We start from the raw sequence: 26,366 nt of genomic DNA, 5'->3' as shown, positions 1-26,366 counted from the left end.
ACCCTTGCGCCAGACTGCTGATATATGACTGCCTCGAGGTGAGAAGTATCGGCGGAGCCATCATGTTGAATCGAGAATATTCCATTTCCGTTTGCCTGTGCAGTAGCCGGGTCCTTTCCAGCGAGAATGGGACTCGCGAGCACCGCAGACAAAACGGGCACAATGCCTTCTTCGACTGCGGTTTGCTTTTTATGCTCGTGGCCGATCAAGTCGTTCTTAAGGACTCGGAGGGAAGCTACGCGGGACTTGAGAGACTCAGGGTTCCGGATTTGGGAAAGAAGTTCCGGATGTAATATTGTCGACATTGTGCAGGGAAAAAGGAAGCTGAAAATATTCTGGTTCAGATGAAACAATTCCTGGCAAAGACAACTAGAACCGGTCAGCCAAAGAATTGGCCTAGCAAGGGCAAAGGGTTGAAGATAGCGACCCGGTTGGTATAATGCACACACCTTGTAGCGCTCTGCTGACTGGTCTGTTGATATTCTATAGGTAGTTTTGTAGCCCAAGCGACGACCGCACTGTTGGTCAAGAATGAACTATAAACCGACCGAGGACGATGGGCCGGTGGGGGATAAGGCGTGGATTGACGGCTTGACACGGTCCGACTAGGTCCGGCGAGGCTGTGCCATCACGACAGCAAGTGAATCAGTGCCACCTCGACGACGGGCAACCTCGCTGTGCATCTTGAAGATGTCGTTGGGATGCAGAAGAGAAAGAAGCAGCTGGTCGTCGACTAGCTGGCCCAATGGACTAACCGGAAGCGGCAAGCGTGGTTATGTCATCGTCGCTTATCTAATATTAGCAAAACCACGCACTCTGATTGGCCACTCACCCCTGTCCAATCGCAGGATGACTTAATTGCCCGCCAAAAAGTTCCTTTCAACCCAAACAAACCCGAAAAAGCAAGTTGGAACTGCGAGAATCGGAGTCGCCCGCAAGGATATTCGCTCGCCAAACTCCCCTCTCCCTCGCGCGCACATGGGCCAAGATGCGCTGTTCCTATCTGGCTGCTCGACTCGAACGCGCCGGCTCGGTAGATCCTTCGTTGCTAGCCTCTTGTGCCGCCTGCCATAACGGCCTCCGCTCAGGCCCACGTGCGTTTGTTCCCTGTCTTCGACCGTGAGCGCAGGAGGGCATGATAACCTCGTCGCCAACCGCTGCCGCGCTGCTATGCGCTTCTCCCAACCCTCCTCCCGCTGCTGCCACCGATCTTGCCTCTCCGTCTCCCTTCTTCGACAACCACCGTGCACCGCCACTTCGCTCGCCTGCCGCTTCCCGCCCCCCTCGTCCCGCTCCCTGCACCCGCAGCTTGCCCGGGCTCCAGGACGTACAGGTTGCGTTTCGACGCCAGACGGTGGATGCGGGCACCCAATACTCCCGCCCGGCAACTCCAACTTCACAAGTGGTGCCCACTTTCAACCCATCTTCCTCCTCCACCTCCAGCCTCCCAGCCGCACCCGATCCTCCCGTCACCACCACCGACGAGCCCTCCCCTTCTTCACCGGCCGCGCAATTGAGCCAGGACTGTGCATCCCCTGAGCCTGGCTCACGAATGCCATCAACCGCTGCGGGAACTAAGCGTAGCACGCCGGATACACGGGCAATATCAAATTCGGGTTCGGGTTCGGGTTCGAATTCTGGCGACGGCGACTTACCGGATGGCTCGGTATCGAAACGACTTCGACAGGCGAAATCGGCCGTCAAGATCCTTCCTCGACGATATGAACAGGCGGATCCAAAAGACCTGGTGGTCCTGATATCCAGTATGCTCATGGAGTTGATTAGGAACAACGACCAAATTCCTCTGCGCGATGGTCGCCTGACACGCTTCCATTCGCGATCCCCGCCCCGCATCTCAGTTCAGGACTACTTGCAGCGCTTAACCACCCACGCCACCCTCTCACCCCCCATCCTATTGAGCATGGTTTACTATATCGATCGCTTGTGCGCTTTATACCCCGCTTTTACAGTGTCCAGTTTAACCGTCCACCGATTCTTGATTACGGCAGCGACTGTGGCAAGTAAGGGGCTCAGCGACAGCTTCTGGACAAACAAAACCTATTCGAGAGTGGGCGGGATTACAATTGCCGAGTTGGCCTTATTGGAGTTGGAGTTTCTTTGGCGTGTGGAATGGCGAATTGTTCCTCGGCCGGAGGTGCTTGTTGACTATTACCAGAACCTTGTGGAAAGGTGCGACGAATACGCGATGGAGCCTGAGGACATTGACAGTGAGCTGAGTGCGAGAAATTCAAGTTCTCGACGTGGCACTGGCGCGACTGGTCAAAGGAGCCCCTCATGACAGTTTTCATTCTAGGAAGGAGTCTTATTTATCAATCGGGACATGTTTTCTTCCCATAGCGCCCAGAGATCCTTAGATCCCATCTCCATGAGCCCCTTCACCGGGCACTGAGTGCTATTTCATTTCGTTATCATGGGCATGTTCCAAGGCGTTCCAGTGGTTGAATCGATTTATCGGTATTTGAGGCTGATTAGATTGGGGAGGGGGTTTTCTGGAATATCACACATTGGCGTTGCAACATTTTCTGCATTCAAGCTTTAACTACCCATAAACAATCCCCTATTCAATACTCAAGATTCAAAGCCTCCTCGGCCACCATTTAAGACCTTAGTTGACCATGTGTTGAGTCGAAACGGGGGTTACACAGCCAGTGACATTGTAGGTAATTCACTGATGAAGCATATCGATCGCGTACAAAAAGTTCTTCATGGACGGTAGCAATCATAGATGTCAAATTAGTTGTAATGCGGAATAGCTGTTTCTTCGGACGTACTCCGTACGTAGTGGAAGTCTCAGCCGCCGGCCAGGTCAAGGAGTGAACGATACAAATTAGGGCTTCAAGTTAGGGCTGAACACCGTTTTTACAGCGACAGCATCTGAAAGCGCGACACCGAACTGGTATCCCAACGTTATTCAGTATCCATATGAACTTCACAATACTTACAATCACTGCGTCTGCGGTTTCTAACCGCCGCGGATCATGAAAGTTGGGATACCTTACAACAATTCGACCACCATCGAGACATACGGCCATGGCCGAAGTGGCCTGTTTGAGGGATATCCAGCCCTTGACGGGTCGGTTGGTGCCCTTACCAACGGTCCAGGAGGTCCATCCGTTTCATGAGGAAGGTGAAGAGTCAATGCTTGTCTTTCTTGTCGGGAAGTGAATGCTGACAGGTGCATGTAGATGATGCCCTGGTCGCGGAAATCGATATCAAATCAGCAAATAAAGTAGTAAAGTCTGTCACCAACTTTGCCATTAGTTATATATACACAGACAACCAGGCTAACTCGTGCTCATAGGCTGCTTGATGCGAAATTCCCAAGGGATCCATCACTCAATCTTGCATTCCTCCGGCGTTTTGCAAAACCGGAGCATTTACCTGATCATTTGAAACGGGAGCAAGAAGCCGATGTGGCTTCTGAGCAAGGTGCCAGTCCTGCAAAGAGCATCTATATTCTGATCTCTCCACCGCTTCCGGATCGTTTAGAGCTCGAATCTCTGCTGGGTCCATACGCACCGACGCCGTCTGGTACTACCACCGAAGCCGTATCATCTGAGGGCACAAGGACGCTATCTTCAACAGTGCGACTACAATCGACGAAAATACCTCTACAACCTCCAACTTCTCGCGAACAGGCTGAAGACTGGTCCCGAAAATACTGGCCAACGACATACAACCCAGCCGCACAACCATCATCCCACTCCCCTTCACCCGTCACACTCAGCCGAACACAATCTTCAATATCACCCCATGCCGGCCTATACCTATCCCTCGCCAAAAAACTAGCCCACGAATCCCAACAATCCCAACGTGGCCGCCCCGTCGGCGCCGTGGTCGTCGATCCCACCCTCCTCGAATCCAACCGCGACGATCCGCTCTCCGCAATCGTCGGCGTGGCAGGTGATTCACGACGATATCACAATCCGAACCACGTCCCTCCGGGCCAACCCACCAATCCCAGCCCTCACTCGTACAGTCCAGACTTCGAAGGCCAGCCTTCAGACCACGCTCTCATGCGCGTGATATCACTGATCTCCCACAAACGTCTTGCCGCAACCGCAGCCGCAACCGCAACCAGTCCGCCTACCGATCAACCCCTCGTGCCTCCGGACCCGTTTCAGCCACCCACCCCGCCGCTTTCACCTTTGGAATCCCACTTTTTCCATCTCGACAACCTCGCATCTCCGTCTGGCGGTGGATACCTTTGTACGTCTCTCGACGTCTATATCACGCATGAGCCATGTTTGTGCTGTGCGATGGGCATGTTACTTTCGAGGTTTCGCACTATTATCGTTGGGAAGCGGGTAAGAGGAAGTGAGTTTGGGTCGCTAGATGCAGAGAAAGGGTATGGGTTGCATTGGAGGAGGGAATTGAATTGGAGGGCGATTGGATTCGAGTTTTTTGAAGAGGGGGAAGCGGCTGATGAGGATAATGGGGACGGTGAGGAGTCTGGACACGGTTTGCATTTTCATCCCTAATGGAACGGGTTACTATACAATGCGATATAATCAAATTCAGTTTAATAAATGGAAAACGGACCCGAGCCTACAATCAAACCCCTGAAATACATTTTGTCATTTTTGAGATCTTTGCCTATTAGCACATAACCTTTCGAAGATTGTCTCAAGCCATTCCCTGAAAATCATATCTCATCTCCTTTCCTCAGTCAAGAAACATGCCCAAATGTCCCGATTATGCAAGTCCCACTCGATGTGTCAACCCAGTTCTAGAATATTATTAGAGTACCGCTTGAGCATATGAAATGACAAATGGCTTTTGAATAGCGCCGAATTGACTTCAAGTTTGCTGGAAGCGCAAATAATGCAACAATAGAGCAGGTGCTAAAATTTGAGGAAACAAAAAATCAAGTCAAAGTTTCAAGGTAGAATGGTGGTACAAGTTAAGAGCGGACCAGGGACATCAGTTTCATATTTCAAGAGATACGATGACATTTGGCCTTCATGAAGTGAAAAGGGGAATTCGATATGTGCGCAAGTCGTGGTTCATGGTGTTTATTTCAAAAATAACATCCGGATCATGTTTGCGAATAACATAGAGTAATTTATGCTTGACCATAGCTACTCTCTTTTAGATCTCTTGCCCAGCGGGTGAGAGGTGCGATTTTAGGAATGATCGGGTCATGTGGCGAATCACGGGCAACGGACATGTAAAGTTCTTGGAGACGTTGAATAAGAATATCCATGATCTTAGGGACGACCTGGGAAATATCAGGGTCCTATGCAATATCTTCATCAGCGTTTATTCGACAAGATATTTTTACAGTTAGGTGGATACATACCCTAACATTGACAGTTTGAAACACTCGCTTGAGCCAATCAAGACGGGCCATCACGTTCGTTTTCAGAGAGGAAGTGACAGCAGCGCTGACGGAGAGAGATAAGAGCGGTGGGAGTGTTGTTAAATAATCCGAATTGTAGTTGACAAAGAGTTTGTCAAAAATCTCGGCCTGTTGGGTAGATTGAAGCCACTAATTCGTCGTTAGTGATACGCTTTTAAGAATGGGGGCACTGGTCAACGTACTTTGACAGATGCTTCTTCGTAATTCCCTTCTTCCATCAACTGAGAGATTTCTCGCAGTTCCAACACCTCAGGAGAAAGTTCAGGGCCAGGATGATCCTCCCTGCCCAAGGCAGAAGCGGAGCTGCGTTGTTCCTGGGCAGCCACCTGCATCTCTTCGAAACGGCGATTCATCTCTAAGATTTCATCTTGGAACTTTGTTTGAGAAGCTGCCATTGTAGAAATAACTTGAACCAAAGAGCTAACTTGAGTAGTAAGCTGTTCAATCTTGACACCATCGGTGATACGCTGGTTCTCGTATTGACTGAGCTTCGAAGCAAACATGTGCTCCACATCACCAATTAATTTTTCGGTTGTACGAGTATACTCGTTTTTGATTGTTGGCATTATCTTGTTGCGGACGACGTTGGCAAGCTCGCTTTCAACGCTCTTCACAACCGCCGGTGCCACCAAGTCAGATATAGATTTGAGAGTATTTGGCGATTGTAATTCGCGGGTAATAGCCTCTGGAAGGACGCTGCTGATAGACTGTGGAACTGCCGCACGGATATTCTTGTCGAGTTCTTCAGTAACTCTCTTTTCCAGAGAGGCAGTAATCACGCTTTTGATGGTTGGCACAACGGTAGACTCAATATTGCCGCTGATAATACGTGCAAGGTTTTTCTCGACATTCTCAGAAAGAGTGCTGGAGACTAATCGTAACATGGCGTCCTGTCTCGAAATCGACAGTTCATCTTGCGCACGTCTGTCGTCGTTAAAGCGGTTATAAAGATCTCCAAGCTCATTGCTAAGGCGCTTGGAAAACTCAGCCGATAAGGCATCTTTAACGTCACTTATTCCTTTCGCTAGGTCACCGGTCGAAATACTCTCAGGAGGTGAAGTCTTGACAACCTTTGGCTTCTCCACTAGGGGCTGATCAACCTGGGCTTGCTCTGCATCTTTGGCGGAGGCATCGTTTTGCTGAGAAGCTTGAATCTCTCCCTTGTCCGCAACGGATTTCTGTGGCTCGACAAGCTCTTTTGCTTGCGCAACGTTATCCGCGGCGCCCTTTTTCTTTTTCTTTTTCTCAACTTTCTCAACCGGGCCTGGCTCTTGCTGGAGGATTGATTTTTTCTTTCCTTCTTTAATCGGAGATTCAGAGCGCGATGATGGAGTCTCGGAGGTCTTTTCCGCCACAATTTCAGACTTTTTCGTACTGTCTTTGTTATTTCCCACCGCTGAAGACGAGCCCTCACCATTGACAGATTGTTCGTCGACTGGAGAAGGCAAAGTTCGCAGATCCTTCAGCTCAATGAGATTCTTTTCTAACGCGTCGACGTGCTGGATGACCTTATTGTCCATGCTCCAGCCCAAGTCTGCCTTTTTGATATTCAAGCACGTAACACCGCGAGAATGCATAACGTATAGTTCAAAGAGGCCGGCATCATCTTCTATTCCACGTTGCGAGGAAGACTTCCCCAAAGGAAGTAGTTCGAGGCTTCTCAATTGGCCTCTGGCTCCAAATGACAATTCGCGAATTCCACTCATGCAAGCTGTGGATTGAGGTCCAAACAAGTTTTCATCCTTGTCCACAACGCCTTGAATGTATGCCTTTTGCGACATCGGAGGGAGGGTATATCTTGGTGCGGACAAGTGGATGAAGTAGATTGAATTGCGAGTTGGATGACCAACGACAATTATTCCAGAACCAGGGTGATATGCGACACTACAAATAGCATCAGATTCCTTTTCATGGGGGAAGTTCAATTCTTGTACAGCCTTTCCTAGTCCAAGGTCCCACAACTGAAGGGTGTGATTCTGCCTAAAGCCAAGAAGCATATAACGCATGGCACACATTTTCAGGTAAGGTCGCAATTTGTCAATGAATAAAACGGACGTGGGCCACGATTTCTCACTCGGCGCCGCAGTGACGAGCGTAAGCAGCGGTACACGGATATCAGGCTTAGGCGCCTCCGGGTCAGCATCAATCACCTCCTCGATATCCCAAAACCTCATCCGGCCCGTTTTGTCAAGTGACACGATGATGGTATCATCGTCACTGAATGCGAAATCCTTTCCGGCTTTTCCGGTCGAAATCTTTAGTGCTCGTTCCTTGTAAAATTTCTCGGTATCGACTTTGCGATCCGACCCCGAAACACCATATTTTGGAGACAAAGCAGCGTGGGGCCATATAACGTGAATCGATTTACCGCGGCCAATGGCGAAGAATTCAGGATGACGAGAACTTGGTCTAGCGCGCGTTTTCAGCTGGCCGCCAGATGTGTTCTCATCAAACGCGGGGAAGGGAGGAAACAATAGGGTCCTTGTGTCTAGGGCATCCTTCTCGAAAAGGTTATCATCCCCCTTAGAAAGAAACGCCCAGTAGACAGAACCGCTGACGCCAATGCCCAAAACCGCCTTCTCCTTCCCTTCAGTGGGTTCGGTCCGGCCCGGCACAACGCGACATTGAAAATTCGATCATTATATGAACGGAATGCTTGCCTATCACGACCGTCATCCTGGCGAATAATGCGCATCCCAGTGGATTTGGAAAGAGCATAGATTATATACTCGGCATCCGCTGAGGTGAGAGAACGATCGACTTGATCGAAGGCCTTCTTCAACCGTGCAATGTCCATGAATCCGTCTTCACGGACACGGACTACATCTGTCGTAACACCTTTCCAAGTAATGGATACAAAAGGCTTCAAAGGAAAGCTGTATACAGGAACGATGCGTTCGGTTTCGTTTTCCCATGATTCGATTAAATCTTTGTCTTTCTTTGTTTCAGCAGGTTTGGCAGGAACATTGTCAGAAGGCTCTTTTTCAAGCTTTTCTGGAACAACGTCGGCTGCCTTTTTGTGCTCCGTTGCAGATTCTATCGACGGTTGCGGGGTTGATTCGCCCTTCGACTCGGATTTCGAAGGTTCCCGTTCCTCGCCAATAGCTTGAGCGAGAGCAGCCTCGACTTGGCCTTCGACTTTTTCAGCCACACCTATGAGAGCTTCTGGGACTGTTTCCTTAGTCTTGAGTTTTTTCTTTTCATGTCGTGACTCCTGAGACGTTGTCGCTTCCGCTTCAGCCTGGGAGCTCGTGTCCTCGCGCGAACGCGTCAAGCCGTTGGCAGCTTTCAACTGGGGCTCTTTGCCTTTTTTAACAGCGGCTCCAGATACGGCGCCACCTGGACCAGATTTGTTCATCTGAGAAGATAGCGGACGTGTTGACGCGGACGCAAGTTGCTCAAATGGATTGAGGTAAGTAAACATCGGGCCTTGAGCAGGTGACTGTGGTTTTGGTGGCTCGAATGGAGTAGTTTCGCGGCTCTCTCGAGTGCCAAACGTGCGAGCCGGTGAGGGTTTGCGGCCTCCGATGCTTTCATTTTCAGAAAATTTGCGTTCGATCGCGACTGGGGGCGGAACCACTGGCTTACTTTCCGCAGTTTTTGTTGGCTCTGGGGAAACGTTTTCATGAGGTTTTGGTCGATTCAGTAGTCGTAGCAGCATCTGTTCAGCACTCTCAACCTGTGTAGCCGGGCTAGCCGAGGTTGCATCCGCAGCGACTGCAGATTTCGTGTCGGGCTTAGGCATAAACGACGAAATCAAGTCAGAAGCGGATATGCCGCGGTTGTGGCCGTTCTGACTCTTTCCATTGTTCAAGGGCCCTTGTTCGTTCCCATTCAAGAATCCTCCAGCAGGTTGCTGAGGCCTCGGTGAGTTAGTCCCAGACTCCGGGTTGCCGAATTTGAACAAATTCAGCAAGTGTGAGGACGGGCCTGCAGCTGAATTAAGAGATACATTCGGCTCATTGCGAGGAGTGAAGGTATTAGGACTGATTATGTCTGATCCATGATGGGGAGGCGTTCCAGCCACCGGCGGACTGACGAGGGGAGACGATACGGAAGGGGGAGCGTAGCGAGGGTGCTGGTGAGTGAGACCAGGGGAGCTGGAATGAGCACCAGCTTGCTGTTGCTGCTGCTTATTGGCAGACGAAAACGCGTGAGATAGGCCGCCCGGAGGCGGGTTTGACATTAGACTATCAAACAGAGCTCGAAGCTCTGGCGGTGTGTGCGACATTTCTGTCTCAAAACACCAGGTTGCCAGTCTCAGTCAAAGAGAACAGGCGATCAGCAAAGTACGAGCAAAGAAGAGAGGTTTTTTGCAATTGAAATTAGATCATTAGAAGCTCCAATGGAATGGAAGTGAACAGCAAAAGAGCTGGAAGAGAAGCGCAGGTGAAAGCAGGATGGATGGAATGTTGATAAAAGAACATCGAGCGACGTTGTTTGGCTTGCTGACTGGCTGTTTGCTCTGTTTGCACGCCCATTCGCCTCTCCGCCCAACTTGCTCGCAGCAAAAGGCAAGTTTCGGGACAACGGGGGATGACGATTTGCTGATATTCCAGCTGTTCTCGGATGGTCTCATCAAGTGCTGGCCTTGAAAAGCAGTAGTGCTGCCTGTATTCGCGGATGTAGCGACTGCATTCGCGGCGGTTGTTGGTCTTGCTTCACGGCCCTTTTTTTTTCTCGGCTATCACCCGTCTCCTAAAGCAGCACGCGCATTTGATGTGACGATGTTCTGCCTCAGAAGGTACAACTCCCAAGTCTACGAATCTCCAGCCATATCATCGGCGTCCTGAGAAATGGCTAATTTTTGCTTGGAATCTAGCTGGCTACCGCTTCTCTTCATCCCTACAAACGCTAGTCCCCTCTTCATAGTATCCTTCGTGACCCTGACCTACTTCCTCCACCGGCCGTGCTCCTACTGCTCTGCCCTCCTCTTTATCCTCTTCATATCCTCCTGTAACTGGTCGGACAGATGCTTCGTCGACTTCAAAAGCGACTGGTTTTCTCCCCGCTTCGCTACCCCGTCGCCAACCGCGGCCAACAATATCCCTGAGGACCCAACGGCCGGTTTGACGCAGTATGTTTTGGAGGCTGTGAACTCGACTGCCACCGCGCTGGCCACTGCTGCCGTCGAAGAAACGAAAAGGAGAGTTGCTCCAAGTGGAAGCGTGCCGTTAGGAAATGGACAGCACCCAGAACTGACGGGAATCGGCTTGGAGTGGCTACGGAGCCTTTTGGGCCGGAAGGAATGGACGCTGCCATGTGTGGACGTGAAAGTGAGGTTATAAGCCTGTTTCTGCGGGAGCGCCTTGCGGCGAGGATTTGCGGAGAAGACTCGTCTTATTCCGCCTTGACACCAACGTTTACACGTTTTCGGGACAGCGGTTCCGATTAATAGGTCATTTTGGATTTGTGACGTTACACGAAGCCCATGAGCAAAATATAGATACCCCCTCGGTGTACTCTGTACAGCCCTTGGCCCGACCTAGGCGAAGCCGGGAGTGGAAAGCATTTTGCCAATACACATGTTTTTGACTTGCAATGCTGTTGGCATCTTGCACAGTTTACAGATGCACTTTTCTTGATATCCCTTGGAAAATTGCTAGAAAGTTTGACCTGCTTACATTACGACTGATATACATATGTCTGCGCTACAAGACTGGTACTTCAAAGGGCAGGTTTTCGCTCGTATTTTGTATATAAAAACGACAGGGTAGATATCAGCGTCTCGTCTTTGGTGAGGCCTGTACTAAATTCCAATTCTCAATCCGTTGCCTGTACGCTTAATCACCCTGTCAGTGGTAGAAATTCCGCAAGTTGCAGAAGTAGCTAATAATCTAGAACTCCTTCTTCATCTGGAGCCTGGAGGCTGAAGCATCTACCATGAAGACGCTAATTTAGCAAACCAGGGGCTGAACCCCAGATGCATTTTGAACCTTCACTAGCTCATTGCTGCCTGGAAGCCTTGAAGTCTGAGTTCCTGGCGCTGAACAGCAAGACCTCGACCATTGGCTCAACATGAGTCCATGACACACGCTGCTGAAACAAATTGAGTGCTGGAAGGAACGGGCTCGTATTCTTCTTCTCTTTGGACAGAGGACGAGGGGAGAAAAAATGCAAATATAAAAGCTCCTCCTCTCCCATCATCGCCAGATTCCTCCCTGATCAGTGATCACTTTGGAACTTCCCCTCAATCTTTTCAGAGCCTCTTCCAAGTTCAACCTCTGCGGACTCCGTTCAGCCATGGGCTTCTCACACGTGGGCTTCTGCGTGCCCCAGCACAAATTCGACGAGACCGTCTCCTTCTACCTCGCCGCCCTCCAGCCCCTCGGCTACAAGGAGATGATGCGCCCGGTAGACAACGCCGTCGGTCTCGGCGTATACTATCCAGACTTTTGGATCACCGGCGTCAAGCCAGAAGCCGGATCGGCCGACGGTGAAAATGAGGGTGATGAGCAGGAGACACAGCGAAAGCCGATCCATATAGCTTTCAGCGCCAGTAGTGAGTGTTTTATTTCTTTCCCTTTTTCTCACAGACAAGAAAAAAGACCCCTTCTTCTTTGAAGCTTTTTGAAGGCATGGGGGACTGAATGGTTAGAACGTGAACTCGTCCATGCATTTTATGACGCGGCTCTGAAATCTGGTGGGAAATGCAACGGCGCGCCGGGCCTGAGACCGCAGTATACACGGTTTTATTACGGGTCCTTTGTGCTTGACCCGATGGGCAATAATATCGAGACAGTTTGCATGTGGCCTGCTTGGACGCACTGGCGGTATTGGTTCGGGATGGGGGTATTTAAGAAGAAGAAGACGGAGTGAGCGGTCGGCTAAGTTCTACGTGCAGAGTGGTTGAAGCTTGTCGCCTTGTCTAGGAACTGTTTCTTTAACAGACATGTATGGTTTATGGATCCGGCATTTTACTGTAGGAAAATTGTTTTTGTACAAGTACCTAATGCAAGCTCGTTTTGCTGTCTTTTAAGCTCTCCTCACTGGCTTGTACCTGGCCTGGCTCTCGACTGCGAGCATAACTGACAGGAGGGATGGACTTTGGAGAGGAACGAACCTTCCAAGCAGCCTTGGGACGGAAAGCAAGGGACCAGCAAGCTGCAGAATATTACATCATTAAATTCCTCCAACAAAGAAGCTGCTAACGCTTCCGCCATATCAAAGACATAAACACATAAACTCGCCTCCAAGTTCACATAATAAAGCAGGCGACACACATGGGTAAAAAAAAGGGAGCATAAATATAGCAGCCAATACATGGGCCCAAAAAAGAAGGGAAGGGGAATCTTATCAAGCAGGCACAGGGGTATTTCGCCAAATTCCATATATTTGCGTGAAAAGCGTGGGAAATATATCTGAGCAGTTCGTACTGTCTTCTTCTGGTTGCTCAACTGTACCCTCCGTTATTGACGGGCACGGGCCAATCGTCCTCCGTTATACTGCTCCAGAAGACCCATATCATACCGACGGATAAGAGGGTGAACAAGGTCTCGAACAGTGCGCCGTTTATCTTTCCGTCTGCCGCCTGGCAGAGGTGAGTGCTGATGACGAAGTTGAAGATTTGTCCGATGGCGAAGAGCAAGGTAGCAGCTGATAGGTACACTGTTGTTTTTAGGGACTTCTTGTTAGCCATGAAAATATCTCAGAAATTGAAAAGGGGGAATGCTTGAATACGTACGCATCGGTCGCATCTCTCCTAGAACCCTGGTAACGAGGATGGTTTCAAGCACGAAAAAACCAAAGAGGCAGATCAATGGAAACAGCAAGTACAGCACATAAAGTCCGATGTTCCGATTCTCTCCGGAAAGGCTGGAGTCAAAATGCCCTGTCCAACTGAAGGCTGTGTCCAGTGCAATATAGCCAGTCCCGATGAAGAGAACAGTAGCAGAGGCTATTAGAAGCCCAACCGAAATGGGCGTGCCATCGTCGAGGAACTGATATCCGACGAGTGCATTTATGAAAAGCATCCAGGTCGTGGCGCATATGGCTGCTAAATGGACGGCGGTAAAGCCCTGGAGGTAGTTAGCAGGTAAAGAAGCCCATATTTTGCGCCGGCGCAGTCGCCAAATACACGTACTTTTCTAACGTTGTCATTAAGAGGGAAGCCACCGACGGTGAAAATTTCGCATATTTCGATGATGATATAACCGGCGAGAAAGATTTGGAACTCCCTGCGTGGTCCAGTGTCAACACAAGTGTCCCCAGTCTCAAGCCAGTTCGATCGCAACGGATATCCCACCTTCTCCCCACGGCAGCCTTCTTTTTCTCCGACCTCCATATCAAGAACGCGGCCATCAAAATCGCGAAAAAGCATAATAGGATTGAACCTAGGAGCCGTCAGGGCCGCTGTATTCCTCAAGCAGCAATGTGCGTCGACATACCAAGATTTGCCAGATGCCTGTTATTGCTCAAACTGATTCCCATCAATGGGCAACCCCCAAACTTCTCATTCGGAGGCTGGTTGTCTTTGACGAATATCTATCAAGGTCAGTGTTGGTGGCCATGTAGTTCGAAGCGAGGGACGAACATTGCATATTGGCAGGGTTGAATCCCGACAAAAGTCCTATGTGATTGCGCCCAACAGTCAGCGATTTGGATCACACCAGCCAGAGAGCCTTATGGGAAGAACTCACGTGGAAATTGCCGAATTGGGTTGAACCCATGGTGACCAATGGACGAGGACCTGGGCCACAACTCGATTCGCAAGTTGCGAACTGGTCTACCACGTCTCGCCCAGGGACCAGCAGCCGCTCAGCTTGCCCTCTTGAAGCCGGTGTGCAATTCGTTGATGAGGCGAGCGGCAACTCTCAGAGCTCAACATAAGACCATGCAGGAAACAAACGGCCAACGGTCAACGGGCGGGTATGCGGGAAATACGAGGGATTTGAGGGTCCAGGTGAATGTATGCGATCGCAGCCCGAATAGCGTCGTCACGGCCCTGCCGAGTGGTGAGCGTTGGCGTGGACGAGGGAGTGAGAGGGACTTGACCGCCAGGACGTTTTGGTCAGAGCAAAAAGAGACGATCGAGAATGCCGTCCAGAAGCAGTAGGGCTGGGGGGTCAGGCCAGGCAATACGCCAATGCGGTATGTGGCGTTACATAATTACGCGATGTATGGGGTTTCAGGGGGTTTATCTGGCAATTGGCCAATTAGAAACTGTAGCAGCGGTGGATCGGGCGGAGCGTTTCTTGCTGTCCCGGTTCCACAGCGGTAATAGATTACACGCGAGGCACAAAAACAAGCGGCAGTCTGTATCAAAGCCACTCGCAATGATTCTTTGAGCCTGCAAAGCAACAACAATGGAGATGTGTGTGTGTGCTGCAGAGAACCCCAATGGACCATGGCACCGGTGGAAGACCCCAATTGCACCCGGGGCGCCGACCAAACAATTGATGCAACAGCTGCCAATGATCTTGCGTGCTTGGCGGCGGTGCGTCTGGTCCTGAAACTCTCTCAACGAGCCGCCATGCTTGATGGCCGTTTGCAGTGACAGTAGTCCTCAGCGGTGACTCGCCTACGGCAATGTGCAGAGTGAATGCAGAGCATAGTCCCCCGCGGTTATGATATGATGGCTGAGTGACTGATGGCACGGACAACGGATGTACGCCGATGCCACCTTGTCTCCTACGAGATTAACCACTGACTATAACTACTTCACGATATATCCTTGCCAAGGGAGCTTTGCTGTCAACTCCAAAAATTTGGAAAAAAGTCGACTCAAAGAACTGATTCAAGCCAAGAAATTACACAGGGTCGATGGAGAAATTTTTTTACATGGTCGAGACCTTGCAGGTTATTCTTTCCAGTCGGTGTGCCCGCTGGGATCAACCACGGTTCTACGCAGGTACAGAGGAACAAAATCTTGAAATTTCTGCAAGAAATATGGAGATTTTTTTTTTTTTTTTGGAGCGATTTGTCAGGTACAGAATGAGCGAACTGGTGGCGGTTGCTGGTTCATTCAATATTGACCCATGGGATGTCTTTGGTGTTATTCCATGGATTCGCAATCCAGATGATTGTTTCTTGAAACTTGGAAAACGCGAAGCTGGATGACGCTCATCTCGGAGTTCATTGCGAGGATTCACGACTCCAGCCATTACGAATCTGTTTATATACTCAGCAGACATCCTCTACTTTGAAATCCTTCCCATCAGATTCCCCAAGCTCAACTTTGAGTGTTCGCCCAAAGACTTCAAACATCATCTCGATGCACACTTTGGTCACTGCAGGGTCATACCGGCCTTTGCTGAGTTCGTCCCGAATGAATGCATCTACAAAGGCAGTTAAGAAGACTTTCCATCTGAGACGAAAAGGGAAGAATGCTCACGTTGCGCCCAGGCAGCTTCGTAGAAACTGAAGCAAACGCCTTTCTCGTGGAGTGTTTGCCGGATCAGGTCTCTTCCAGTTGGTGGAACATGGGTGTCATTTTTGTCAAATATCTACAGGGAATATCAGCAGTAGCTGCGCGTTCTCAATTCGAACAACCCGGGTTAGATTTTTCTACGCTTACCATAACCAGTTCAGCTTTGATATCCCCTGCTCTTTGCAAACTATCGTCGTTTTTCCCCTTGCCTAGGGTTCTGCTATGAATGTCAGTGGCAAAGAAGCATACCGCAGCCTTGATCCTCTCGTCCAAGGCGCAGCGGTACGCCAAATGTCCGCCTAGGCACATTCCGGTAGCACCGATGCGCCCATTGCACGTAGCAAGTGAGAGAAGATAGTCAACGCAGAGCTTCGCGTCTTCATCATAAGCCGCCAGTTTCTGGGGATATGTCAGCTCAAGCGATCAACTAAAACATTGGATAGAAACAAATAAGCACAGACCTTGGAAACTTTCCATTCGTTGCCTTTATCCGTATCCTCTGCATCGTATTTCAACGGCTCTGGGCCGGTAAACTCGTGATAGCTTGACGGAGCCGCGCAGATATATCCGTGCCCGGCAATCAAGCGAGCAAAACGTGCTACCGGTCCAGTCACTACATCATAGTTGTTTCAGCATCTGAATCAAAGAAGAAAAATAGGACGTCTGATCTGAAACCATATATGCCTGACACTGATCCCGGAGCTTTCCAGGCCCGCCTTGGATGCTCCTACATCCTTGTATAGTTGCCGGAGCGTACCGAGACATCGCAAAAGAAGGGCCATACCTTGATAGATTTCACTAAACACGACCACTCCTGGGAATTTCGCGTTTGGATATCCAGGAATGGTGGGATGGAATACATATATCCCTATTCATTTGATTCAAGAAGGTAGAAGTCAGCGCACATTGCATTCTCGTCCGGCGTGCCGCTCGAGGATTCAGTCCAGGCGGGCAGCGATAGTCTATACGGGAGGAGAAATCAAGAATAACTGTGCAATAGAAACATGCTATTGATTCTTGAACTCCAGCCGATGCTAGCAGTAAATGTCTCGAGTGTCTCAGCGGATGTGCAGCTGGCAGTCCTAGACTCACTCATGTTCCCCTCTCCCGCAGCGGATGTCCTGACATCATGATACGACTCCTGGATTAACATTCTGGAGTATGATACGGAGTAATATGTTTTTGCAAAATCGGATTTCTAATTTGCAAAAGATCTGTCAGAGGGTCTGAGAGCAGTGCCGACAAGGGTTGGGCTATCACTTGCAGGAAGAATGATGAAGGAAGCTTTGGTGAGACAATGCAGCGATGATGACAGCGGATTTACAAGGTTCAGCAAATTTGTATGAAACAACCGAGTGCTTCCTCGAATTTCTAGGGTATAGAAGAGGGCTGAAATATCCGGACTTTCACGATAATTAAATCTGACAGCTTTCTAGCACCGCTACTACTTTCCTCGACACTGCGTCCGATAGCTTCCTCCCCTCATCGTCGCCCACATTCAGCTTCCGAACATCCAAGCAACAAGCAACGGCATCGCAGTAGTTTGCTCCCATGTAATATTCCAACATCGGAGCAACCGATTCGCGAATATGTGTCGCAAAGGCCCCGGGGTGACTCATACCCGACCGTCGAAACGCCTCGATGCGTTTCCATAACCCAATCTCCACCAGCACAATTCCCAGACTGTACAAATCATACGATCGTCGAAACTTTCGCCCTTGTGCGCGTGGAGATTGATAGTCCGGGTGCCGGTAGAGGTTGTCGACGGTACCTAGGTCGGCCATTTCGGAAACCTCACTGGGGTCGTCGAACCGGGCGTAGCCAAAGCCGCCGATATAGGGCCGACTCAACACGCCCTCGCCCTCCGCAGCTAGGCACAGCACGTTTCGTGATGTGATGTTGTGGTGCAGCCATCCAGCAGCGTGGATCTCCACAAGAGAACTCGCAAGTAAAGTGGCCAAGCGAAAGCGAGCTTCGAGTGGCACTCCCACAGGCACCTTGTTATCTGTTGTGCCGCGGAGTAAAGAGTGGAGGCTATTCAGTTTCGGTTCAGGAGATGTGGAGAGGGCGTCTGGAAGTGAGAACACTAAGCCATATGCAACTTTATTTGCTTCTTTGCTGGTGGCGATGTATCCCTGGCAATCTAGCACTCTGTAATTCGTAGGCTTAGGGGTAACCTGAAGCAGGGAGATGAGGTCCTTGAGTCGATCCTCGAGGATTCGGAATACGGCCCGGTCTGATTCTTGGATAAGCTTGAACTCGATCAAGACCTTTTGCCCTTTGAATGTAGCAAGAGCTCGTTCACTTTGACTGTTACTAGTTGATATCTGCGTCTCATCCAGCTTTACCGCAGCTGGCAAAGCAGCACCCTTGGTCGCGTCTGAAGCACGCTTGAGGGAGATGGATTTGAATCTGGCAGCAGCCGCATAGTTCTGGCTCACCCAGTTCTTCTTGGACAAATTTCGCTGGCTGGCGGAGTATTCCAGGAAGTCAGCCATTCTGCTGCAAAGACAAGGAGCGTCGAAGCATGTCTCTGCACTGGCGGTAGTAGTCTCTCAGCCGTCGTCAGCGTCTTCAGCTGATCGATCAGCATCTCGAACTTCGCCTTGTCCCCGGATTGCCCATTTCAGCTTGTGCATCTTGCCCAATTTCTGCTGGAATTGCGCGAGACACATGGCGCGCTCGGCATTGACAACGGTGTTCGACCATAAGAGCGGAGTGCTCTTGACGGGGACGTCCTCGTTGGAATCGTATGCTGGTCCCAACGGCTTCGACGACTTGTCAAGGACCTGTAGGCCGTATTTCTTCTGCAGCTCGTCCTTCATGGTGACGAGGTGACAGAGCTGCGACAGGATGTCGACGATAATGTTGATGACCGTGACGTTTCCCTGGCATCGTTTCTCGAATTCCTCAGGATCCTGCCCGTCGAGTCCGACTTCTTTGGCCCAGTTCTCATAGCTATAAAGGCACGATGCAGGTTAGTGACCTTGCAACATATTCAAAGTGCAAGGACTTCAACGCTACCGTTGTCGTTCTATCCTCAACCTCGTCTGCACCAATCGCACATTTGGCACCATCGCACCGGCATCCCCGAGGATTTTGTACCCTTCATGGGCAGTGTGAAACAGTGGAAACACCAAGCCGACCACGCCGATGACAACGCCTTTTGTGAACACGGCCTGCCGTCAATCCAGTGGTTTCTCGCATGAAGTGCAGTATCAACATTGCCTGACTGAACCCACCGGCTAGTTCCATGTTCCTTGACCCGAAAAGATTATTAGCTCTTATGCCTGCGTCTTGCCATTCACCAGAGTCAACAAAGATAACATTTCCCCAGGAGAAATGGACGAGATGCAATGGCGCCTATCCGCCTCAGGTTGGACAAGGCTGGAGAAACGAAGCCCAGCAGACAACGCTAACTAACTGCACAATCGCACTGCTGCCCAAGCCTTTGGAGCTGATGTCTGCTCCAAAATACTTATATGTCGCCTGGATCAACACAGTCTCGGAGAGGCCCGGAGAAAAGCCGTCAGGGCTCACGACAATGCACATAGATCGTTGAACTCCTTATTATCAGAGGGTATGGCCATATAAGTAGCCGTTCTGGCCCACCTGTCAATCGTCTCGTTACTCTCAGAGCCGCGTGCAGGCATTGTCATGCCAGCTGCTTGCTCCATTGCGCGTACATTGCTGTCTCGTCGAGCTACCTCCTATATATACCGATAGTCCCGCCAATGCTGATGTTCAGGTTGCTCAAGATCCATACCCGGTAGCTTTCCTGTCCCACTCAGATGATGTTCACTGGGAGGCACGATGGCCAGCTCTTCTCACCAACAGCCATGTGTTGACCCCCGGCCCCCAAAACCAGCCCCTGCAACGGTTGAGCGGATTCCTTTTGAAAGTCGGATATATCTTATCCTTTTCTACTCCCTGCTCTCTGCAGTTATCCACACGGTAGGCCCCACGGAATCCTTGTGACCAAGCGCACGCTGATTTTCACAAGTTCTAGACTTTCTATGTTGCCCGGACCCTCATATTGCTCTCCTGTATCGAGGACCAAGACGTTGATAGACAACAGTCAGCTGCTAAATACCATGCCTCGCCACGGCCAACTGCGACAGTTTCAACAAGGGCTTCATTACGAACGAGGCTCAACCAAGCGCACCAGCCAAGCGAAGAAGATACAACCTGGTCCATCCCTGAAACTGACCATATTTATTTGTCCCGCCAGCGAAAGTATCGAATATTGAATAGTCTGCGGAGGAGCAGCCAAAGGGTATTCTTTTTCCTCCGCGCTTTACTCCTCTATGACCCTCGAGACAAGGACCTTGTCACCCGCAGCGTGTCTACATGTATAGCACAGCTTCGATATACCGCCGGCGGGGGAATATGGGCACTGCGGGCGGTAGGATCATACGCTGTCTGGTGGGTGGTATTTCGACGGGTCATAGTGGGATTTATATCCTTCGTATTATTTGGACTGGCTTTGATTATCCCAGCGATGTTTGCACTTGTCACCGGTCGAGGTCAGCCTTTTGATCTGACGGAGTCCTGGAAAGCGATGGATTCCTTTACGTGCGGTGCTACACTGCTAGCAGATGTGGTCGCGGCAGTATTGCTTGAGAGAGGGTACATTTGGCATAGTTTGTAAGTGCACCTTCGGCCCTTTAAGCCCGCATCAATTAACGGTTCACCCACTCCCCTCAAGACGAGTACTTGCCATGTCTACCGGTTTCGGCACGAACTTCGTCTCGTCAAACATCTTCTCTCGCAACCTATTTTGCCGCGAAAGACGGACTACTCTCGGCGCCCATCTCCTTGTACTTCACACCATTACCCGTTTCATCTCGTCGTTGGTTCCCCATCTCATGGTCCGCCGTTTCGTCGGTATCTTTGAGCCTGAAGAAGTGAGATTGCGCTTCCTCACTGACCCAAACGCAATCCACTATCTCATCAAAGCCGCCGTGGTCTGGCTGATTTTGAGTATCACGCTGGACCTGCCCGTATTCTGCATACTGGTCCGCGAACATGCCCAAAATCTCTCCCTCTCTGAACATAGTATCGTTAGATACAATCGACGGCCAAGCATCATGCCGCCTGCATCTGCGGAACCTTGCCGGTTTGATCCCGTTTATAGCTACTTCCGGAACAACACGGCTCTCTTGAAAGCGCGATTACGAGGCATTGGCTGGGTACGGATTTTCCGAATGGCTTTCCATCTCACGTTTCTGGCTTCCGGGATAACAGTCGCTGTTGCGCTGGTAGCATACTCGGTGTTTCGAAGATTTAATCTCAAATCCGAGCTGATTCAATTGACACTCGTTCTGTATTTGGATTTTGGGCCTCGTGTGACCGGATTCTATATGGGAGCCCAGCTGTTTTTGCCAATATTTCTGTTTTACTGGACTGCTTCCGCATAGCCTAGTGCCACTGATTCTAGAATACTTATCATATATTTATCGTTACACCATCTCGCGTCGTAATTCGCTCCAGTCACATACCAAGTTCATGGCTCCTCTCGATATGGCTTTCCTCGCCAAGTACATTTGCATTTGACCATCTTTTTCAAATAATATTCCATCTGACTAGTGAACTCACCCTCCGCCGCATCAAAGTACCCTTGATCCGTGTCGTCATCGCAGCCGGGAACGCCAATGGTGGATGGCCAGGGACATGTGCTATTGCCATGCAACCTTTGTGGGAGTGACCCATTGTAACAGCCACTAAACGTATCAACAACTGCAGTAGTCAGATTCCGCAGGGAAGCCACTGGTGGCAGTGCGACGTCCTGAAAAGCCCGTACGGCCTCCGAGTTTTCAACCGAACACTGGGCTCGAGGGTCGGAGCCGTTGCGCTTCGCAAGCATGACACAATCTCCTACCAATTGTAAATTGACCAGGACATCCAAGAGCTTCACTGAGGTCGTTGACGCTATGGAATTCCAGACGTATAGCGGAATACCGAGTATCAAAGCCACCAAAGTAAGTACGAATACATAATATATGATAAATCGAATGCCGAGATCGTCCGTTTCATACTTGCTCCATGGCCAATGCACCTCCCGAATTGCGCGAATTGGACCCCAGAGTTTATGCTGAGGACTTGATCGAGCATGCTCGTTGAGAATAGCCAAGATCACAGATGCAGAACCGTCGCTGTTGTCCACTGTGTTAGCAGTCTCAATATCAGCGGAATTCGGTGGCACGGCGGGGCCTAATCTCTGCAAAAATGATCCGTGATTTGCTAAGTCGTCTGGGTTCAAATTGTAAAATAGCAGATTTGCAAGTCGTAAAGGAGACTGCCAGTTCGTGTTAGCCATGTTCCAATCCGCCCCGTGTTCTAGGAGCCTCTCAACGATAGTTATTTTCCCTGCGCGAATGGCTCGGTGCAGGAGTGTTTCACGACGGGTCAAATTTCTCATCCACGATCTCCCGATCGGTGAATAATGGAAATACGGAAAATTGCAATGCAACGGGCCGCTATACTTGTCAAGGATCGCAAGGAAGATGCGCTCGGCTTGGTCCGAATACGAACTGTGCAACACCATGTCAAACGCTAGGTCAAGGGCCGTGACCAAATTATGGCCAGAGCGAGCATGTTTCTGAGAATTGGCTTCATATGAGATAAGGAAAGAACCGAAATCAAGCGTGTGCCTAACTCGGTGCGAGAACGCCAAGGAATTCGCATCCAGATATCCAGATGTTCCATAAGTTTGCAAGGCATGTCTATTCATTGAGCGTTCATTTGAAGAGTCAGCTCTCATGAGGGCCGTTAACGCGGTAAACATATCAGGCCTCCAGGCAATCAGCGGCTCATGCTCCGAATCACGATCAAATTCGGGGCCATGCCAGTAAACGCTCCAGCCGGGCCTTCGAAGCATGCTCCACCACACAGAATCGCTGCACAGCAGGTATGTAATTGATTTCTCAATTGCCGCTGGATGCGGAAACCGCCTCAAAACATTCGGAACACCGTCATCTCTCATGTAGAGAAGCCACTTGCTGGGTTCAGCGGCCAAAATCTTCTGATACGAGATAAGATACCCCAGAAAACGTTGTCGTTCAAGGCCTGCGAGAGGGTTGGCTCCCATTTTGACCCAGAAATCTGCCAGTGAAAAGTTCTGGCACAAAACCGCTAGCTGGAAAGCAGTCATACGAGCGCGACCCCCCCATGCTGGGAGGCGGCAGTTCCGTAGGGCTTTGCGCAGCCGAGTCTTCTGCATACCCTTTCCTGAGAAAATCACTTTTCCAATCTCACGAGCATTCGATTCTGGAACAAAAGCAAGCTCATGGAAGATGCTGAGACCATCAGGAGACTCGTCGACATGTAAGGCATTGAGCTCACCGATATCAATTTGGCTAAAGATCGTGGTAAATATCCTTTTGTCACTGGCATAGAGCGCACGCCGAAAACTTGACCATCGATTAGGCCCAGTAGCACTGAATATGAACTCGAGATGAATTTGCCTTTTCTCTAGCCAGGAAAGAAGTATTTCGATCTCTTCCAGGTTTCCCCGCTTAATAGCACTGTAAAGGACGTTTTCGCCATGAGCATTGATGTAGGTAAAGTCGGTTCCGTGCCTTGCGAATAGTTCTAAAACCTCCAGAAATGCTTCACTTTGTGTACCAGAAATCAAAAGTCTTTCTAGAGTATAATCCGTTTGAAAGCAGTACGACAGGGGCGACTCGCCATGCGAATCAAATATATCAAGTGATAAGCAGGGATATTTCCTGAGGATACGATCACACATCTGGAAATCGTGTCTGCCGGCTGCCCGATTGATAGCCGACGGGCGGCCTAAGGTTTGGATTTGCGGATTAGCACCCCTTTCTAAAAACAAATCTACGGCATCAAAATTCCGTCGATCCACTGCCCAATCCAGAGGAGTTCCTGGTTGTAATGTTGCCCCCCAGTGTTCCGAGCAGTCGACTCTTGAAATGCTCTGCGCATCCAGCAATGCATCCGAAATCCGGCATTGTAGTAGTTGGAGCTCAGAAGCATTCATGAACACCAGCCAGTGTGAAGCAGTGATCCCGCGATTATCGGCATGGTTGATGTTTGCCCCATGGGTAAGGAGAAAGGCGGCAATACCAGCATGTCCTGCTCTTGTCGCGCAGATTAGCGGCGTTTCACCGATGCCATTGACTAGCTCCAATGTGTCATGGATATCAATAAGTCTTTTCAGACTAGTCTCGCTTCCCTTGAGTGCAGCAAGATGAAGTGCGCTATTTCCTTTGAGCGATCCGGAGCGCTCACTGAGAGTACTAAACTCATCGCACTCTTCCTTGGCAGAAGGAAAGTCAACAAGAGATGAACGGAAACGACTAACTGCAATTTGGAAATCGGTAGGGCTCCGATTATGTAGCTCTGCTGCAGCAAGCCATGAGCCAGCGGCGGAAGCGTCTTTGAGCCATTCCATTTCTTCATCCGTGTGAACTTGCACAGGGGGGCTAGACGCTGTCTCTTGATTATTTTCTATTTCCAAGTCATCGAACATGATCAAATCCGCATTTTGTTCGGTCGTTGTGCTGTTTTCCTGAGTGTGGTCCCTACATTCCTGCTTTAATGATATAATGGCCTGAATAGTCGCATACATGCCTTGAGCTTTGGGATAATCGAGAAATGCAGATGATTTCATCAACTCAGCTGCCTTTCCCAAATCCACTTTAGTCCCGAACCCAACAAGGTAACAGAGGCTGGCTTGGAAACGACTTTGAGGATTTTCCGCCACAGAGTTGAGATTGATGAGCTTTTCGAGAATTAACGAGGCAACAGGTTTCAGGTGCGAGTCTGCTCCATAGGTGGATAGGAGATATTCCAGACTCAATTCCCCATTAAACCTGGATATAGAGATCGGCTTCGTAACTGATCTAGGTTCAAATCAGTCTAATGGATTAAACATTTGTAGGTTAGACAGAAATACTTTGGAGAAAGCAGATACAAGCGTTGGGCTACCGATGCCATATCCTGAGTTCGGTGATTCGGGTTGTGCTGAAGCGTAGATTCCAACACTCTGGTAAATGTCTCGATCTCTATATGTGACGCTAGAGGATGCGCCCCAGTCCCAGAGCAATTCAAGTATGAGGTCGTGGACGAGACTGCTATATTCAAGATCCCAGCTGCTTCTGAGCTGGTCGCTTTTAGCCGTTGAATATGTTCAATGCCGACTTCCTCGTCATCGATTCTGCGATTTTTAGACATGGCTTCGCCCCAATATCGCTTCTGGAACTGTCGGCCGTCCATAGCGATAGACCAAACCACTAGACCAAACGAGTAGATCTCAGACCTCACAAGTTGGGCGAATCCCGTCGCCGTCAGGGCTTCAGGAGCAGTCCAAGGCACAGAAAAGCCTCTAAACCGAGATTCAATAGTAACTTCAGGCTCGCATGCGCCAAAGTCGCTAACTTTGGCACGTAGGCCTCCGGGACGGCTGTCGTCCTTAAAGATCAGGATATTCTCCGGCTTACAGTCTCCCCAGATGATGCCATTCTCGTGGACCGACGATAGCCCGGATGCGATATCCGCGCAAAATTCTCGCTTCTGATGAAAATTGAGGGCAGTAGCGGTCTGCTCCGAAAGGAAATAGGCTAACGAATTGAAGGGGGCATATTCGATAACAAGGACGGGACGGATTTCACACCCCTCTGCTTGCTCCCATGCTACCCCAAGGAGTTGTATAACATTTGGGTGACCACGAAGTCTACCGAGGACAGATACTTCGCGGACAAAAGATTCGAGTGCTGCAGTATCATGAGAAGGATCACCCTCTCCTTGGGCAGTTCGTTTAACTGTCCTTTTGTAGATGACCTTTGAGGCTGAAGATTCGTCATATTTGTTTGAGTACCTGAAGAAAGCATCAGCCTGCTGTTTCATCCAGGAGGCGCGCACCGTCTCACCGTTGATTCTCATATACAGCGTCCACCACCGACTGTCCGCCCCTTCCAAGCGTGCCACTTGCTGAAATCGCGGTCTGGGTATCCAACAAACATGGATTTAAAACAGGGATATTCAACTGCCAGAGAGTATAGATGAACGATAAGAAATCCACATCAGCGGGAGAGGCGTGCAGCTGTGTGGCAGCAAGCTGAGTGCCTGAGCCTTCTCCACGACCGCTGCGAAGCACTGCACTTGTATCAGTCGCGATATCGTCGAGTTCAATGTTTGCCATCGTTCTCGCTGTTGACATAGATTGAAGGTCAAGGGCGTCATGCTATGAAGGCGATGGCTGTCTGTCGGTGGCCGTTTCTGAGCAGCAGTACTCAGTACTCGCTGACCTTTGGCCAGAATGCTAGCCATCCCCCCGATTAGCGGACTTGGTTAACTATTACTAGTTTACCTGAGCAGTCGCACAGTTTAAGCGTCGAGGCCGCAAGGCTGTCCAATGACTGATGGATTGTGGTCGAGGTCGATGCTTGGTGGAGAGAGCGACCGAGTCTTGGCCCAAAACAAGCTGGCTGACGAGGGATGATATTCACGACTTCGCAACAGGCATCATCGCGGCATACAAGCTTTCTCTCGAGCCTGTAATATACGGCTTGAGCGAGCACATCGATCTTAGCACTGAATATCGAGGGTCAAAGTATACAACTAAACACTGTTTCATTTCAACTCCAG

The 26,366-nt window shown here is 50.0% G+C and overlaps 10 protein-coding genes across 10 annotated transcripts in view; 4 read left to right on the top strand and 6 right to left on the bottom strand.

Moving 5' to 3' along the window:
- The window catches only part of UREG_03253 (uncharacterized protein), a gene marked incomplete at both ends in the record, with an annotated part of 3,101 nt that extends 2,796 nt beyond the window's left edge, over positions 1-305 (bottom strand). The window contains one exon of the mRNA XM_002543690.1: positions 3-305. Within this exon, the coding sequence (XP_002543736.1) occupies positions 3-305 (303 nt within the window). The remainder of the gene's footprint in view (positions 1-2) is intronic.
- Positions 306-988: 683 nt separating this feature from the next.
- Positions 989-2,299, top strand: UREG_03252 (uncharacterized protein; the record flags this gene model as incomplete). The annotated part of the gene is made up of 2 exons (XM_002543689.1): positions 989-1,094; positions 1,125-2,299. The coding sequence occupies 2 exons, from the start codon at positions 989-991 to the stop codon at positions 2,297-2,299; spliced, it is 1,281 nt and encodes a 426-aa protein (XP_002543735.1).
- Positions 2,300-3,051: 752 nt separating this feature from the next.
- Positions 3,052-4,502, top strand: UREG_03251 (uncharacterized protein; the record flags this gene model as incomplete). Its single annotated transcript, XM_002543688.1, has 2 exons — positions 3,052-3,182; positions 3,323-4,502. The coding sequence occupies 2 exons, from the start codon at positions 3,052-3,054 to the stop codon at positions 4,500-4,502; spliced, it is 1,311 nt and encodes a 436-aa protein (XP_002543734.1).
- Positions 4,503-5,086: 584 nt separating this feature from the next.
- On the bottom strand, positions 5,087-9,614 carry UREG_03250 (uncharacterized protein; the record flags this gene model as incomplete). Its single annotated transcript, XM_002543687.1, has 4 exons — positions 5,087-5,260; positions 5,324-5,512; positions 5,566-7,905; positions 7,935-9,614. 4 exons carry the CDS (start codon positions 9,612-9,614, stop codon positions 5,087-5,089), a joined length of 4,383 nt encoding a protein of 1,460 aa, XP_002543733.1.
- Positions 9,615-10,179: 565 nt separating this feature from the next.
- Positions 10,180-10,671, top strand: UREG_03249 (uncharacterized protein; the record flags this gene model as incomplete). Its single annotated transcript, XM_002543686.1, has 1 exon — positions 10,180-10,671. The coding sequence occupies one exon, from the start codon at positions 10,180-10,182 to the stop codon at positions 10,669-10,671; it is 492 nt and encodes a 163-aa protein (XP_002543732.1).
- Positions 10,672-11,626: 955 nt separating this feature from the next.
- Positions 11,627-12,202, top strand: UREG_03248 (uncharacterized protein; the record flags this gene model as incomplete). Its single annotated transcript, XM_002543685.1, has 2 exons — positions 11,627-11,885; positions 11,982-12,202. The coding sequence occupies 2 exons, from the start codon at positions 11,627-11,629 to the stop codon at positions 12,200-12,202; spliced, it is 480 nt and encodes a 159-aa protein (XP_002543731.1).
- A 574-nt stretch (positions 12,203-12,776) lies between these two features.
- Positions 12,777-14,052, bottom strand: UREG_03247 (uncharacterized protein; the record flags this gene model as incomplete). Its single annotated transcript, XM_002543684.1, has 5 exons — positions 12,777-13,007; positions 13,120-13,401; positions 13,467-13,716; positions 13,833-13,867; positions 14,023-14,052. 5 exons carry the CDS (start codon positions 14,050-14,052, stop codon positions 12,777-12,779), a joined length of 828 nt encoding a protein of 275 aa, XP_002543730.1.
- Positions 14,053-15,505: 1,453 nt separating this feature from the next.
- On the bottom strand, positions 15,506-16,517 carry UREG_03246 (uncharacterized protein; the record flags this gene model as incomplete). The annotated part of the gene is made up of 5 exons (XM_002543683.1): positions 15,506-15,660; positions 15,717-15,828; positions 15,900-16,151; positions 16,214-16,365; positions 16,484-16,517. 5 exons carry the CDS (start codon positions 16,515-16,517, stop codon positions 15,506-15,508), a joined length of 705 nt encoding a protein of 234 aa, XP_002543729.1.
- Positions 16,518-17,167: 650 nt separating this feature from the next.
- UREG_03245 (uncharacterized protein) lies at positions 17,168-18,819 on the bottom strand (the record flags this gene model as incomplete). Its single annotated transcript, XM_002543682.1, has 3 exons — positions 17,168-18,304; positions 18,353-18,710; positions 18,809-18,819. The coding sequence occupies 3 exons, from the start codon at positions 18,817-18,819 to the stop codon at positions 17,168-17,170; spliced, it is 1,506 nt and encodes a 501-aa protein (XP_002543728.1).
- Positions 18,820-21,258: 2,439 nt separating this feature from the next.
- UREG_03244 (uncharacterized protein) lies at positions 21,259-25,920 on the bottom strand (the record flags this gene model as incomplete). Its single annotated transcript, XM_002543681.1, has 3 exons — positions 21,259-24,622; positions 24,676-25,596; positions 25,649-25,920. 3 exons carry the CDS (start codon positions 25,918-25,920, stop codon positions 21,259-21,261), a joined length of 4,557 nt encoding a protein of 1,518 aa, XP_002543727.1.
- Positions 25,921-26,366: the final 446 nt, after the last annotated feature.

This window comes from Uncinocarpus reesii, genomic scaffold, assembly GCF_000003515.1.
Source record: "Uncinocarpus reesii 1704 scaffold_2 genomic scaffold, whole genome shotgun sequence".
NCBI lineage: Eukaryota > Fungi > Ascomycota > Eurotiomycetes > Onygenales > Onygenaceae > Uncinocarpus > Uncinocarpus reesii.
Note: the sequence above shows the minus strand (reverse complement) of the source record. Positions and strands in the feature narration are given on the sequence as shown.